This window comes from Petaurus breviceps, unplaced genomic scaffold (assembly GCF_028583685.1).
Source record: "Petaurus breviceps papuanus isolate PSGF00001 unplaced genomic scaffold, PetGlider_PUasm1.0 181, whole genome shotgun sequence".
NCBI classification, from domain to species: domain Eukaryota; kingdom Metazoa; phylum Chordata; class Mammalia; order Diprotodontia; family Petauridae; genus Petaurus; species Petaurus breviceps.
In genome coordinates, this window is record NW_027185784.1 from 11,759,703 (window position 1) to 11,775,001 (window position 15,299).

Below are 15,299 nucleotides of genomic sequence, written 5' to 3' on the forward strand. Positions count from 1 at the left end.
ACATGATATAGCCTTTCCTATAGTGGAAGGTAGCTCTTTTCTCCCTTGCTGCAACCTCCCTACCACACACACACACACACACACACACACACACACACACACACACACACACACACACACACACACTGCTCTGTCTTCTCCAAGCTAACCACCCCCACTATCCACCCAGTCTTACCACAGAGTGTCGGACCACGCCAGATGGGAGTGACGCCTGCCTGGCGGCAGCGGGTAGCATAGGCCTCCAAGGCATCACAGAGGCAGGCATCAGCAGAGGCACCAGTCCCACAGGCACACAGATCATAGACACAAGCAGCAAAGAAGGGCTCGTGGGGCACAGCCTTGTGGCAGCGCTGGAACGCCGATGACTTCAGCATGGCACAGCGGGCATTGGCCTCACGCCGGGCCCGGTATCCTGCCTCCCGGCATGGATCTACTTCTCGGCCTAGGGCACATGGGTGGCTGAGCCCAGGCCCTTCTGGAATCTAGAAGAAGGACATATCAAAGATGACCATATCCAGTGAAAGAGAAGCACCTGGGGGTAGGAACTGTTTTTGTTTCCCTAATGCCTAGCACAGCAGGGATACTGTGACACATAGTAGATACTTAATCAAGGTTTGTGGAACTGAAGATCAAAAAGGTCACAATGACATCTATGACATTTACACACAACATTTGTATTTCAAAGTTCTTTTGCACATTGTTTTCCAAATATTGCTTTGTGACAGGTAGACATGTATAATTATCCCCGTTTTACATGTAGGGAAACTGAGACCTGTGTTAAGTGACTTCTCTGGTTCATTGTCCTTGACCTACCAGCTGTGGGTGTCCTTCAGTGCTATGTCCTCAGCCCCATTCTCTCTCTCTCCAGTTTCCCCCTTAGTGATCTCATGGCCTTGCTGCTGATTCTATGGATCCAACCACCAAATCTTCCTTGAGTTCCCTATCTTCCACTGCCTGCTCAGCATCTCCCACATGGTTATCCTACCAACATCTCAAATGCAGCGTTTCCAAAACTCAGCTTCTCTCCCGCCTTACATGTGTCCCTCCTCCTCATTTCTGTTTAAGGAAGCACCATCCAGTCTCCCAGGCTTGAAGCCTCAGTCAACTTGGACTTCTCCCTCACCCAGCTTCCCCCCACCCCCATCTACTACATTTTGATGATTCTGCTTTCACAATCTCATCTGTACCTTCCTCTCCATACATACTGGCCATCACCTGATAGCCTTTTGGTGGATCTCCTTGCCTCCAGACTCCATTGTTCAAACTAGACTGATGCATTAGCCTTGTCATTCCCCCACTCAAAGACCTTCCCTCATGTCTACAGAATAAAATACAAACCCTCTAAGCCTGTAATTTGAGAGCTGGCACAGTCTTGCTCCAGTCTACCTTTCCAGCTTTATTTCACATCACTACCTTTTACATCATTTAAATTCCAGCCAAATTGGACTATTGGCTTATTGCCTTATGTCACCCTCTCTGGCCACCAGGTAGTCACAAAGTCACCCCCTATCCCTGGAATGCTTTTCCTTCTCATTTCCGCCGATTGAAATCCTTTTTCTAGGCCTCCAAGGCTCAATTCAGGGGCCACTTCCATTGTGAAGCCCCCTCAGATCTTGTCAGCTGAATGTCATCTTTGCCCCCTCAAATTTTACTAGAGCATTGGTCTGGACCTCACTTTCATCCCTTCCCAGTCTATGGCGTCTCATAACTTATTTGTGAGCACATTGTATCTAGCCTATTAGATTATAAACTCCCTGAGGGGAGGGGCTCGGTTGTTCTTCATTTTCATATCCCCAGTATCTAGGAATCTTTATTTCTCCTTGGATTTGTATTCCCGGTGCTTAGGACAGTGCCTGGGACATAATCAATGCTTAATTAATATTTGATGACTTGTTTACTAGTTCAGTGCCCAGCACATAGTAGGTGATTATCACTTAGCCAATTTATAGTAGTTCAAGGTTTTTATTTTTAGGCTGCCTTAGCCTGTACCCAGGACTATTGCATAATAACAATAACAAAAATAGTAACAACATATTTAATTGTCACAATAATCCTAGGAAGTAAGTGGTGTTATTATCTTCATTTTACAGAGAAGGAAACTGAGGCAGACAGCAGTTAAATGACTTGCCCAGGGTCATACAGCTCATAAGTTTCTGAGGCCACATTCAAACTCAGGTCTTCCTGACTTTAGGTCCAAATGCAAAGAGGAAAACTCCAGAGATTTTACACCAAAGAAAAAGGGCCAATGGCCGACCTATTGCATGCTGCTAGATCTGAGCCCCTATCTATCTACCCTCTTCTCTCTCCCCTTTATCTTCCTGGAGGCTTTACCTGGCTTTGTCTATGTCCTAGAAAACCACTCCTTTCTACAGCATTTAATGTTCAAAGTTCTTTCCTCATCACAACTCTGTTCAAGGATTATTATCCGAATTTTCCAAAAGAAGAAATGAAAGCCCAGGAAGTTTAAGTGATTTGTCCATGGTCACAACTAGTAAGTGCTGGAGATGGGATGTGAGCTCAAATCTGACAAGGCCAGTGCTCTTTAAATGTATGTGTGTGGGTGTATATATGTATATGGATATACATATGTGTTTCTCATATATACATGTGTGTTTATGTATACATATATTCACACATTTTAAAGTTACTTTTCATTAGTATGATGTAATGGATAGAGAGAAGGCCCCTGAATCAGGAAGACTGTTCAAGGCTAGCCTTTGACCTATACAGTTAGTGTGACCTTAATCTCTCAGTGCCCCCAGCTACTAAGACTAGTTGCTGAGAATGTCAAGCAATCATCAATCAATCAATCAATTAAAAAGTTTCTCACCAGGAGTTCCCTATACCGATAAAGTCACAGGTCAGTTCCACTCCCCCCGCCCCCACCTCCAAGAGTTATTGGTGCATTTAGTTTGGACGCTACAGATGCTTCCCAAATAGCCCTCTAAAGCCCAGTCCCTAAAAAGCAGGGAGGAGGGATGAGCCTTTCACTCTGCCAGCACAGAAGGAACACTGCCGGTATTCGGACGGAGATTTGCTCTGCCTAGCGCTTTCCCTCAGAACCCGCGGTGTCTGGGGGCTTGCCCTGCGAGCTCCCCCACACCAGCCAGGCTCCTCTCACCTGCCAGCTGTTGCCAAAGGCCGCTTCCGAGGGCAGGAGCATCCCGGACGGGCCCTGCAGCTCATCCTGCGTGAAGCCGTTGAAATTCCCACAGAGCCCACAGGTTCGGCCTCGGTAGGAGCCCGGCAAGGTGACCTCCACCTGAGACTGCCCGTTCCACAACACCTGCCGGGAGAGGGGAGCGAGGGGAAGGGGTTCGCAGCAAGCATGGGCCGCTGACAGTAGGGGGAGCCCTGGACCTGCAGGGAAGCACTCCAGGGACACCCTAGGAATGTCGAACCGTAATCTTATTCATGTTAGCCTGAAAGGTCAACGGCCGCAGGGAAGAGCGACGTGCACAGTCACAAACCAGGGGAAGTTCGTGCTGTTTAAGCTCCTGTTCCAAGAAGCGTGCCTCAACTCCTGAATGGGATGCCATCCGCTAAAATCGTCCCTGAATCTGGATCCTAGATGCGGAATGCAAACACCTTTGCAGAAATTCAAACACGTTTTCATCTGCTCGGTTACTTAGGGATCCAGAGCTGGAAGAAACCTCAGAGGCCGTCTAGTCCAACCTCTTCGTTTGACAGATGAGGAAACAGGCACAGAGTGGAAGGTGCCTTGGTTACATAATTTAGGGATGTATGTATGTATGTATGTATGCAAGCATGCATGTTAGTGGGTGGTGGTGAAAGGGATAATGGAACATGAATCTTAGAACTAAACGCCCACCTTCTCCGAGGCTACAGCGCCCCCTCCCCACGCGAGTCCCAAGCAGCACCATCCCTCCAGGCTCTGTCCCTCTATGCCCTAGGCTCGTCTCCCTCCGGCCAACCTTAAGCCCCAGCTGGGCATGTAGTAACACCGTGCCTCCTCTCAACTCCACGTAGAGCAGGGGCTCCTTCAGGAAGGGCAGGGATACAGGATATCCATCCACCTGGGGGTAGTTGGCACAAGCATCACAGCAAGCGTGGGTACCTGGGGAATGTTCACTTCCCTCCCTCCTCTGCCCTTTCCCACCGGCGTCCACTCTGGTCTGGACTTCGGGAGCCCCTGCCCCTTGACCGAGCCCCGCCCCTCACCGTGACCACTCGGTCCTGCAGAAGCCGAATGACGGCGTCCCCCAGCAGCACGGTCACCTCCTTGGTCCAGGCCACACCCCTTCGGCCCCGGTCATCGTTGGTCACATGGATGCTATAGGTACAAGGGGGCTGGTTCTAAAGCGGACCAGGAACTGAGTCTGGCCCCAAGGAGAGAGGAAGGAACTGACCAGGGGCGTGGAAGGCGGGGTAGGAATTAATAGGGGCCCACCTGAAGTCTCCCCCTTGGCAATCTTTGGTCAGTACATAGCTACAGGAGCCCTGGAAGTGCAGCAGGCGGCCGTCAAAGGTGCGATAGTGCGGGTCCCCAAAGGCCAGACAGGAAGCAGGGCGGGGGAGGCAGCGGGGGCAGCAGTTCCCAGGATCCAGGACGGGGGCTTCTTCCTAGCTCAGCCCACAGAGATCATACATCTGAAGCCATAGCACTTGAGAGTTGGAAGGGACCCTAGCCAGCCTCTGGTCCTCTGCCCTCACTGAACATGGAGCTGGGACTAGAACCTCCCTTCTTGGCCCAGAACAAGGAAACCCCCTCCCGGGGCACACAAGCTGGTGCCTTCAGAGCTCTTCCCCTGGGCCCACACCCTTCTTCAGAAGAAGACTTGTCAACTTAGAGTTTTTCCAAGAGTCACCCAGAATTCTAAAAAAAACTCCTGACTCCCCGGCTGTTATTTGTCTAGCTAGGGAGGGTTGGTTTTGGTAGTCTGGGTACATTCCACGAACTTCATTCCCTCTGATGTCCCAGGTACCTTCAAAGAGCAGGTACATACCCTCTACCATGTGGTATATATCCCTTGGCAAAACCCCCAGAGCCTAGGGCCCTTCCCATAGAAAGTCTTTTTGGGGGGTTGGGTTTATCTGGGCATGTTCATTTCCTCTCCTTAGCCTGGGGCAGGGGTGAGGAACCTTGCCTCTAAGCCACAAGTGGCCCTCTAGGCCCTTAAGTGCAGCCCTTTGACTAAATCTAAACTTCACATAAGGTTCTGGTTCTTTAGGCTACAGGTTCCCCACCCCTGCTCCAGGCCCTGGAGATTCCTGGGCACTCACAGGGTCACAGGTAATCGGAGAACAATGCTGACTACGGCATTGCAGGGTGCCTGCCACACAGGAGCAGCTGGTGCATTCATCCACCACCCAATGCTCACCTGAGGGCACCACATGGCCCTTATAGGAGCAGGAAGGGCTGGGGGCTGGGGAGACACAAAGGAAAGAAGGAAGGAAACAATTAGAGATAGAAATTGTCCTCTTATTCCTGCTTTTGCTATATCCCATAGATTTTGCTATGTTGTCTCATTATTGTCATTCTCTTTAATGAAATTATTGTTTCTGTGATTTGTACTTTTTTTATTTGGTTGGTTTTTTGTTTGTTTGTTTTTTGCTTTCTGGAGGGGGGATGGTAGGGCAATTGAAGTTAAGTAGCTTGCCCAAGGTCACATGGCTAGTAAGTGTTAAGTTTCCGAGGTTGGATTTGAACTCAGGTCTTCCTGATTCCAGGGCCAGTGCTCTATTCACTGTGCCACCTAGCTACCCCATGTGATTTATTCTTTAACACACTCCTTCTTTAAGATTAGTTGTTTAATCTCCAATTAATTTTAATCTGTGTTTCCAATTAATTTAATCTTAATATAACTTTTATTGCATTGTGATCTGAAAAGGATACTTTTAATATTTCTGCTTTTCCTCTTTTATGTATTTCTTTTCTTGGGGAGGGCAGGGCAATTGGGGTTAAGTGACTTGCCCAAGGTCACACAGCTAATAAGTGTTAAGTGTCTGAGGCCTGATTTGAACTCAAGTCCTCCTGACTCCAGGGCCAGTGCCACCTAGCCACCCCTCTTCTTTTAACTATAAAATTTTTATGTCCTAATATATGGTCAATCTTTGTAAAGGTACCATGAACTGCTGAGAAAAGGTATATTCCTTTCTATTCCCATTCAGTTTTCTCCTGATATCCATTATATAAACAAGCATTTATGAAGCACCTATTATGTTCTAAGCTCTTTACTTTACAAACATTATCTCAGTCTTCACAACCCTGGGAGGTAGGTGCTATTATTATCCTCATTTTACAGTTGAGAAAAATGAGGAAAACAATAGTTAAGTGACATGCACAGTTCATGCTAGTGACTAAAGCCAGATTTTAATTCAGATATTCCTGACTCCAGGCCCAAGCACTCTATCCACTGAAACTCTGCAGAGATTAGGGGAAGAGAGGAGGGGGCTATTCCCTCACCATACATGCATTAGTAGTCCCCACCACCGGGGTTACATCCCATACACAGGACAGTACTACAGGGGAGATGCATATATACCCTCCCCAGTGACACACTTTGACACTGGCCATAACAACTGCCCACATTACGTTCCAGTGTCCAACCATCAGAGCAGGCAGAACAGAACTGGGCATTCCTCCATGTGACACTCTATATGCCCCAGTTTGGGACAGATAAGACTTTTAATTAGAAAGAACTTTAAGGAATTAGTCTAAATGCCCACATTTAACCCAGAGGTGAAGTGATTTGCTTAATGTTGCAGAACTCTTAAGGGGGAGAGGCAGAATTTGAACCCAGGTCCTCTGGATATAAAATGGATATTCTTTCCACTGTCCTGTGAAGTTGAAGGTGGCCTCCCCTAGGGAAAGCTCTGGATTCAAGCCGGAGCTCTCCCACTTACTGCTTTTGTGAACTTGGGTAAATCACATTACCTCTGAGCCTCAGTTTCCTCATCTGCAAAATGGGGATAATAATGCAGGCCACATCTAACTAATAACAGCTGGTAATAACAGCTAACATTTATTTTTGCAAGGAAAACACTTTTTAAACCTAAAAGCACTATAAAAATACTCATTTTATCCTTAGCCTAGAGATTCTGATCATCAAGCCTGAGGCCAGATTAGCTTAAAAGGTTTGGTCCTTGGGATCTGGAGGCATAAAATCATTACCTTAGAGCTGGAAGGGACCTAAGATCCACCCTCTTATTTGACATATAAAAAGCATGAGAACTGGAAGTGGCTATGGGGTTTGTCCAAGAGTGTAAAGGTTTTATAGCACTTAGCACAGTGCTTGGTATATAGTACACAGTAGGTGCTTAATAAGTGTTCATTGGGGGAGGCTAGGTGGCACAGTGAATAGAGCACCACCCCTGGAGTTAGGAGGACCTGAGTTCAAATCTGGCCTCAGACACTTAACACAAAAACTAGCCTTGTGACCTTGGGCAAGTCACTAAACTCCAAATGCCCTCCAAAAGGCAAAAAAAAAAAATGTTCTTTGGATGACTGACTATATGGCTGAGCTGGGCTTCAGACTAGGGCCTCTGATTTTAAATCTAATGTTCTTTCTTCTGTATACAGTTCTTCATCCAAGCAAGGGTGGGCCTTCCCTACAGGGAGGGACAGCATGGGAGTTATGAGTTTTGAGTTTCCACAGACCCATCTCAAGGCACCCCAGCCCCAGGCCAGGCTCCTGAAACTCTGACCAAATGTCAAGGGGTGAGATTTCCCCCTCGGTCCTCTCCACTCTATAAAGTTGAGGAGGCCTCAACTCTTATTCCTGCCCACAGGCCTCAGGGCCCACTCAGCCAGCTATCCTGCCTAGGGGCCGACAGATGATTTACTCACTGCGACAAGCAGGGCAGCAGGTCCCTGGAGCAGTGTGGTGCTCGGCTGGAGGGCAGCTGAGCCGGGGGCAGGTGCGGTGAATACAGAGCCAAGTCAGTTCCTGGGTGGAGTGAGCAATGGAGAGCAGAAGCTGAGATTTGGGGGTGAAGGAACCAATTCAGAAGGGACTCAGCTGCCAGTAAACATTTGTTAAGCACCCACTAGGCACCAACATTGTGCAAGTGCTTGGGGATGCAAAAAGAGGCAAAAGAGAATCCCTGCCCTCAAGGAACTCACAGCCTAATGGAGGAGAGCACATGTGTACAGACAAGCTATGTTCAGGGGAAATAGGAAATGCTTACCAGAAGGAGAGCACCAGAATAAAGCGGGCTTGGCAAGGGTTTCCTGTAGAAGATGGGCTTTTAGCAGGTACTTAGAGGGAGCCAGAGGAGTAAGCAGGCAGAGGTGGAGAGAGAGAGAGAGAGAGAGAGAGAGAGAGAGAGAGAGAGAGAGAGCGCTTTCCAGTATGGGGAGACAGCCAAAGAAAAGAGACGGGGTGTCTCGTTCCTGGGATAATAATAACAGCGAACGTTTCTATGGCACCTACTGTGTGCCCAGCGTTGTGCCATCTCATCTGATCTTCACAATAGCTCAAGGAGGCAGGTGCTATTATGTTCATCTTAAAGATGTGGAAGCTGAGGTAGACAGAGGCTAAGTGACTGGCCCAGGGCCACACAGCTCTTTAGGGTCTGAGGCTGGATTTGAACTCAGATCCTCCTGACTCCAGGCCTGGGGCTCTATCCACATCCACCTAGCTGCTCCCCAGCTGGCCAGGAGACCGGTGTTACTAGAGCAGTGAGTACATGGAAAGGGTAAAGAACACTAGAAAAGCAAGCGGCAGGTCATGAATGCCCAACAGAGGCTTTTGTATTTGATCCTGGAGGTGACAGGGCCTGCCTGGGGCTGGAGTTTAATAAAGAGGGAGGTGACATGGTCAGCCTTGTGCTTTAGGAAAATCACTTTGGTGGCTGAATGAAGGCTGGACTAGAGCAAGCTACTGTAGTAATCAAAGGGAGGCGGTGAGGGCCTGTACCAAGATGGCAGCAGCGTCCAGGGAAAGAAGGGGACTTGAAGGACTCAGGAGACTTAGCAACATCTCTATGAGCTGTTCTCCACAAACACCCTGGCAAGGTATGGCAGGATCATAACTGGAAGTGACCTGTGATGTCTTCCCTCCCAAGAGGTGCCCCCAGGGGTTGCATGATTGCTCAAGGTTACACAAGTGGCAAGTAGCCGAGACTCGACTTGAATCCAGATGAATGATTCCAAATCAGTTCTTCTATATTTCAGTCCCTCAGGCTCCAGAAGACAGGAATATGGGAGGAGGAGAGCTATGCTCTTGGAGCTGCTGGGCCAGAGGAGAGGGTTGGAGCTTGGGCCTCACCTGACATTGACAGGTGTAACAGGGATCTGGTGGGGTCAGCTCCCTACCCAGCAGGCCAGCAGTACAGTTACTCAGGGCTTCTGTGGAGACAGACACAGAGAGGCTAGGGCTAGAGGCTGAGGTCCCTGTGCCCCCTGGCCCTGAACCAGAAGGAAACATTAGCTCCCAACATGTCATGGCCCACATTCCCCTCCTCACTCTTCCATCTTGGTCTCCCCATTCCCAGCTTGAGGGACTCACGGGCACATGTTGGACAGCAATTCTGGGGGCCAGGGGGCAGGAGTTGACCAGGAGGGCAGCCCACCAAGCTGGGGCAGTGTCTCCGGTAACAATGTAAGTGTGGGGTGCCTTGTGGTGATAGCTAGAAGGAAACGGGGAGGCATGGGGTCATTTACAAGGGTGTCAGTCTCCTGGTGTGTTCAACTACACGTATTCCACCCCACGTGGCCCCCTCAAGTGCTTCCTTACCTCACAGATGCAGATCTCACAGGGGTCGCTACCTGGCTGGAAACTCTCCCCAGGCCTATATGTCTGGCCTTCATGTACACAATCTGGGATGAAGGAAAGGTCAACAGCATCTACCTCTCCCAGGGCACTGCCTGAGAAGGACCCCTTCCCTTATTCTTCCCCAAACACAGCAGAGAATCTGGGGACAAAGGGGAAACTGAGGCACAGAATCTGAGACAAGCTACTACGAAGTAGAAATTGGGTGAAGCCCCTGTTACAACCAAGGCAGGAGCCTGGCTTGTTGTTGTTTGGTGTTCGTCCTTCATTCTCAGAGGACCAATGAGAGTGATATCTGGCCTTTGGAGGGAACTGGGTTTAAGTGAGGCAGAGCTGCTCAAAGTCATCAGCCTCACTCACTTCTCTGGAGTCATAGGAGTCCAGTGACATGACATGAGTCAAGAGGACTGGTGATGGCCCCAGGAGTCCTAGACCCCAGCCCCCTCCCTGCTGCCACCCTCACCAAACTCTGAGACACCATTTTCTCCTGGCCCCGACCCTCAGGTACCATCACAGAGTGGGCAGCAGTCTGTAGACCCCTGTTGGGGATGGGCACAGGAGCTGACACAGCGGATGTGGGCACAGGTGATGATGCCCTGGTGACACATGCAGGAGGAGCAGGGAGCATCCAGAGGGGTCCAGGTGCTGCCCTCAGGGTGCTCTCCATCTGGGGACAGGCATCCTGCAGGAAAATGGGAGGGGATGGGCAGTCTGAGGGTCTGACCGCAATCTGGCTCCTTCCATCTCTAGATTGGCACAGGGTTCAAGGAAGGAAGGGGAGATGTGGCAGAGATCTTACTGGTTAGGTAGGCAGTTGGGAGGGAATCTGCTATAAGGCAAAGTCACCCAGAAAGGGTCCTGAAGGTGAAAAATCTGCCCAGGCTAAGGGGGGCCCTGGAGGAGGCCTGAGGGGTCTATGACTCAAAGACTCATCTCACTGAAGAGATGAAAGGGTCTTAACTGACCCTCTAAGCCCAAGCTTCTAAAAAAGCAGATCCAGCTTCTGCTTGAAGACCTCTTCTAGGGAGAGGGAGGAAACCACCCATTTCCACTTTCAGACCAATCTAATTCTTAGGGAGTTTGGGCAATCAGAAAGTCAAGGGTTTTAGGAGGAAGCAAGGAGAAATTGAGGTACAGGGAACTGGGAATTGGTACCTCTACAGCGGGGGCAGCAGGTCCCAGCCTCTGTCACTTGGAGGACACAGGGCAGTGAAGGGCATGGCACCCTCTCACAGTACACATTCCCAGCCTATGGAAGATGAGAGATCAGTCCCTCCCTTTTTCTCCCCATCCCTCCCCTTGATGAGGGATAAGAACATAAGGTTTGTTGAGGGACCTCCTGTCTAATTCATCGAACAGAACCATGCCAGCTCCTTAGGAGAGCTGTGACTAGGGTGGGGCAGCCAAGGCTTTCCCAGACGCCTGACGTGATATGATGAGGGGGGCACATTTTCTCCTTGCTGTGGACCAAAGACCACTATCCCCACCCTTCAAGATCCTCTGTTTTCCTGTGCCCTTGGAGGGGATGCAGAGGCAGGTGGAGTCTGAGAGAAGAGGAGATGATAAGATCATGGGCTAACAGAAGGTGTGGAAGGACAGAGGCCATCTCTTCTCCCTCTGTGACTTCACCCATAGTTGAACTTTCCCTCTTGGGTACTGCCTTTGGGGACTTCCTCCCCCCATCCCACCCCTTTTGTCCCAGATATTGGGATTCCTAATCATAGCTTGACTCCTTACTCCCCAAACCAGAGTGGGCCTGCCCAAAGCTCAGGGTACCTGACAGTAGCACTGCTCACAGCTGCCCATCACACCTTCAAACTTTTCTCCATCCTGGCGTTCATGGCCCTCAAAGCTGCAGCCTGTGGGGCAGAAATAAGCTAGGTTGGAAGCTGGCCCAGCCCTCAACCTTCCCTCTTACCTCCGTCTCCAGCAGGAAAGGGAGTGGGTGGGGGTGAGGAGAGAGCTTACTCCGGCAGCTGGGGCAGGAGCAGGGCCCTGGGGTGGGGTGAGAGCAGAGAGCTGGGGGGCATGGCTTCTTTAGGCACCGCACAGAGCCCGCCTGGGGGAGAAAGAAGAGGGCCTAGCTCTTTAATCCATCTCTAACTTCCCAACTTAGAGAAGCCCTCCTCCTCCACAGGGCAAGCCCCACATCTTTACCTGGGAACCTTCTGGCCCCTCCATCTTCTCCCCTCAACCACCAGACCTAGGTTCTAATCAGGCAGTAAACAAGCATTTATTAAGTGCTTATTATGTACCAGCCACTAGGCTAAGCACTAGGGATTCTCATGGGCAGCTAGGAGCTCGGGGTTAGAATCAAGAAGACTCATCTTCCCGAGTTCAAATCCAGCCTCAGATGCTTCCTAGCTGTGCGACCCTGGCCTAGTCACTTAACCCTTTTTGCCTCTGTTTCCTCATCTGTAAAATGATCTGGAGAAGGAAATGGCCAACCACTCCAGTATTTTTGCTAAGAAAACCCCAAAATGGGATCACAGAGTCAGACACGACTGAAAAGACTGAATGACAACAAAGAGATTCTAAGAAAGGCAAAATCATCCCCTTTTCTTATGGAGCTTACTATCTACTGGGTGAGACAATGCATACATCCTGTCTCTTTCTCCGTGGGTATTCTTAGGCAGGTACCAGCTCTTCCTGTGCATCAGCAGATGTCCTTCCCTCTCCAACTCTAAGGTCTTACAGTCATAAGATCCCACCACTATTCAAAAAAGTCTACCTGGAAAGGAAGATGAGACAACCAGCTTGTCCCAAGGGAAGGATGGCCCTGTAAGCCTAGTGGTACTTACTTGGCAGGTACAGTAGGAACAAGCAGAGTCAGTGGGGTCTGGGAAGGTTTCTCCTAGGGCAGCAGGGACCCCATTATAGAGGCAACCTAGAGTAAAAGGAGTGAGAAACAGTGATGGAAGAACCAAAGACAATGAATCAACTGGTATTCTTGGAGACCCACTATGTGTTGGTCTCAACAGAAATTTAAGGCATGGTCTTGGAACACAGAAAGTTTACCAGAGTCAAAAATATGCATGAAAATACAGACTCCAGTGCTTAGGCCCGGGTATAGATGGGAAGGGAGAGATCAGTGAGAAAAGAATGGAAGGGGTAGAACTTGAGATGGACGTTGAAGGACAGCGAGGAATAATTTAGGTAGAGTGAAATGAAGGACATTCCAAGGGGACAACTATGGGAAGCTGAAATCAGTGTAAATAGAATTACAGAATGGTAGGGAAATAATACTGTGGGATTAATGTCCTCCCCACCCCCATTCTGCAGTCATTCTATTCAAGCTGACAAATATTTATGAAGCACCTATCAAGTGATGGGGGCTGCTAGGTGTCCAATTAGATAAACCACTGGGCTGAGAATCAGAAAGTTCAAATCCAGCCTCAGACACTTACTACCTGTGTGACCCTGGGCAAGTCACTTAATGCTGTTAGCCTCATCTGTAAAATAAGCTGGAGATAGAAATGGCTAACCACTCCAGTGACCGATCTTTGCCAAGAAAACCCCAAATGGGGTCGCAAAGAAATAACAATAACATTTACCCTCACAAGTTGGGCAGCAGTCCCCAGGCAAGGTGACTGGGTGGCTGCAGCTTGGCTGGTCACAGGGCTTACGGCCACAGGAGACAAAGCCCCCAGTGCAGGTGCAGTGATTACATGGCTTTTCTGGCTCTGGGAACTCCTGGCCACTCAGGTATGTCTCCCCGAGGTACTCACAACCTAGGGAGAATCAATGGTGAAAGGACAAAGAGGAAGAAGACATGGATGAGGGGGGCCTTGGGCCTGACCTGTACCCTGTGCCCTCCTTCAGAGAATCTGAGGTTAACAGCCTCACTGTCCAGGCAGGGAACTAAACCAAGAACTGGAGGTGGAGAACTAAAGAAGTAAGTGGGGCATTTGCTAACAGTCTTTTTTTTTCTGGCAGCAACCCTAACTGAATGCCACCTTTCCCCACTCCACCCTACCTCCTGAGCAGGGGCCAGGGCCCACTTCTATGAGCACTGGTGAGTACCTTGACAAGACACTGGAGATGGAAAGGCAGGATGAAATAGTCCCTGCTGTCTAGGAACTCACCTCCTACTGCAAGCCTAATTTAACTGAATAAATCTTTGCAGCGTAGAGCTGGAGCCAAGGATTGACCTAGTCCAGCCCTACTCATTTTATATAAATGCGGAGAAACTGAGAGCCAGGAAGGTGGACAAAGTCCCACAACTAATGACTTTGCCCTTTTTGTCACTTTCATGAAAACACATACACACACACACACCCTTGTATGTAACCATGTATTGATATGTTGTCTCCCTCATTAGAAAGGACATTTCTAAAGGTTAAGGACTAGGTTTTTGCCTTTCCTTGTGTCCCTAGCTCTTAGCACAGTGCTTGACACACAGTAAACACTTAACAAATGCTTGCTGACTGATTGACTAATGAGTCACAAAGCTGGGACTGGCCCAAACTGCCTGTTTCTCAGCTTGATGTGACTTCCTCTATCAGAATTAAAAAAAAAAAAAGTAAGGATGATCCAATTTCCAACAGTCCCCCCAAACCTCCTCTGCACCTCAGGGGCACTCACCATCACAGACTGGGCAGCAGGACCCTTGGGCAGGGAAGGGGCACTGGGCAGGGGCACAGGACTTTGGCTCACAGGTGACGCTGCCCTTCCAACAAAGGCAGAGTTGACATGGGGATACTGGGGAGGTGAACCGTTCCCCATTGGACAACTCCTTTCCATCATATAAGCAGCCTGAGGAGACAGGAAGAGAGGGTCAAAAGAGGACAGTTCCCCAAAAGACTTCTCAGCTCTCTCCTCCCCCCAGACTTTCTTCCCCCTCCCCATACACCGACGGATATTACCATCACAGGAGGGGCAGCAGTCCCCCTGCAGGGGGTGGGTGCAGAACATTTGGGGACAGGGTAGTCTCTGGCAGGAAACAGAACCATTGAGGCAGAGGCATCGGCGACAAGGGTCCCCAGGTGGGGAGAAGTGTTGCTGGTGATGGGCAGAGGGCATCCCAGGAACCAAGCAGTCAGCTGGGGGCACTAAGGGAATGAAATAGGGCACAGGGAGAGCTGGGACCCAAAGACAAATGCAGAATGGTAGCACTGGATTTGGAGTCAGGGACCCTGGGTTCAAATTCTGTGCTCTCCTCCTTGCTCCATGGGTGACCTTGGGTAAGTCACTGTGCCCAGACCCTCAGTGTATGCTTGTTGATTCAATATAACTTTATCTCTCTGGACCTCAGGTCCTTCTGGATGTAAAATACAAGGGTGTTGAACTAGAGAATCCATAAAGTCCTTTCCAGCTCTAAACCTGAAGCGCATATAAATAACTATATTTGGAGTCAGAGGACTTGAGTTCAAATTCTAACTGTTGCTTAGTAATTGTATAGCCTGGGATAAGTGGCTTTATCTCTCTGGGCCTCAGTTTCCTCATGTGTAAAATTAGGGCTGTCAGACTAGCTGACCTTTAAGATTCCTTTCTACTATAAATCTATAATCTTATGATCCACTTGAGGGTGGATGATGGTGATCCAGTTGGTGGATGATTATG

The 15,299-nt window shown here is 49.4% G+C and overlaps 1 protein-coding gene across 1 annotated transcript in view; it reads right to left on the reverse strand.

Annotated features, from left to right (window-relative positions):
• KCP (kielin cysteine rich BMP regulator) overlaps positions 1–15,299 on the reverse strand; it is a 29,662-nt gene that overhangs the window by 1,154 nt on the left and 13,209 nt on the right. The window contains exons 16-33 of the mRNA XM_069087181.1: positions 14,603–14,788; positions 14,322–14,492; positions 13,292–13,468; positions 12,539–12,624; positions 11,706–11,796; positions 11,514–11,596; positions 10,893–10,986; positions 10,246–10,419; positions 9,702–9,784; positions 9,474–9,594; positions 9,234–9,313; positions 7,811–7,910; positions 5,245–5,387; positions 4,412–4,584; positions 4,183–4,294; positions 3,936–4,037; positions 3,122–3,286; positions 176–482 (exon numbers count right to left, since the gene is read on the reverse strand). Of these exons, the coding sequence (XP_068943282.1) occupies positions 176–482; positions 3,122–3,286; positions 3,936–4,037; positions 4,183–4,294; positions 4,412–4,584; positions 5,245–5,387; positions 7,811–7,910; positions 9,234–9,313; positions 9,474–9,594; positions 9,702–9,784; positions 10,246–10,419; positions 10,893–10,986; positions 11,514–11,596; positions 11,706–11,796; positions 12,539–12,624; positions 13,292–13,468; positions 14,322–14,492; positions 14,603–14,788 (2,448 nt within the window). The remainder of the gene's footprint in view (positions 1–175; positions 483–3,121; positions 3,287–3,935; positions 4,038–4,182; positions 4,295–4,411; positions 4,585–5,244; positions 5,388–7,810; positions 7,911–9,233; positions 9,314–9,473; positions 9,595–9,701; positions 9,785–10,245; positions 10,420–10,892; positions 10,987–11,513; positions 11,597–11,705; positions 11,797–12,538; positions 12,625–13,291; positions 13,469–14,321; positions 14,493–14,602; positions 14,789–15,299) is intronic.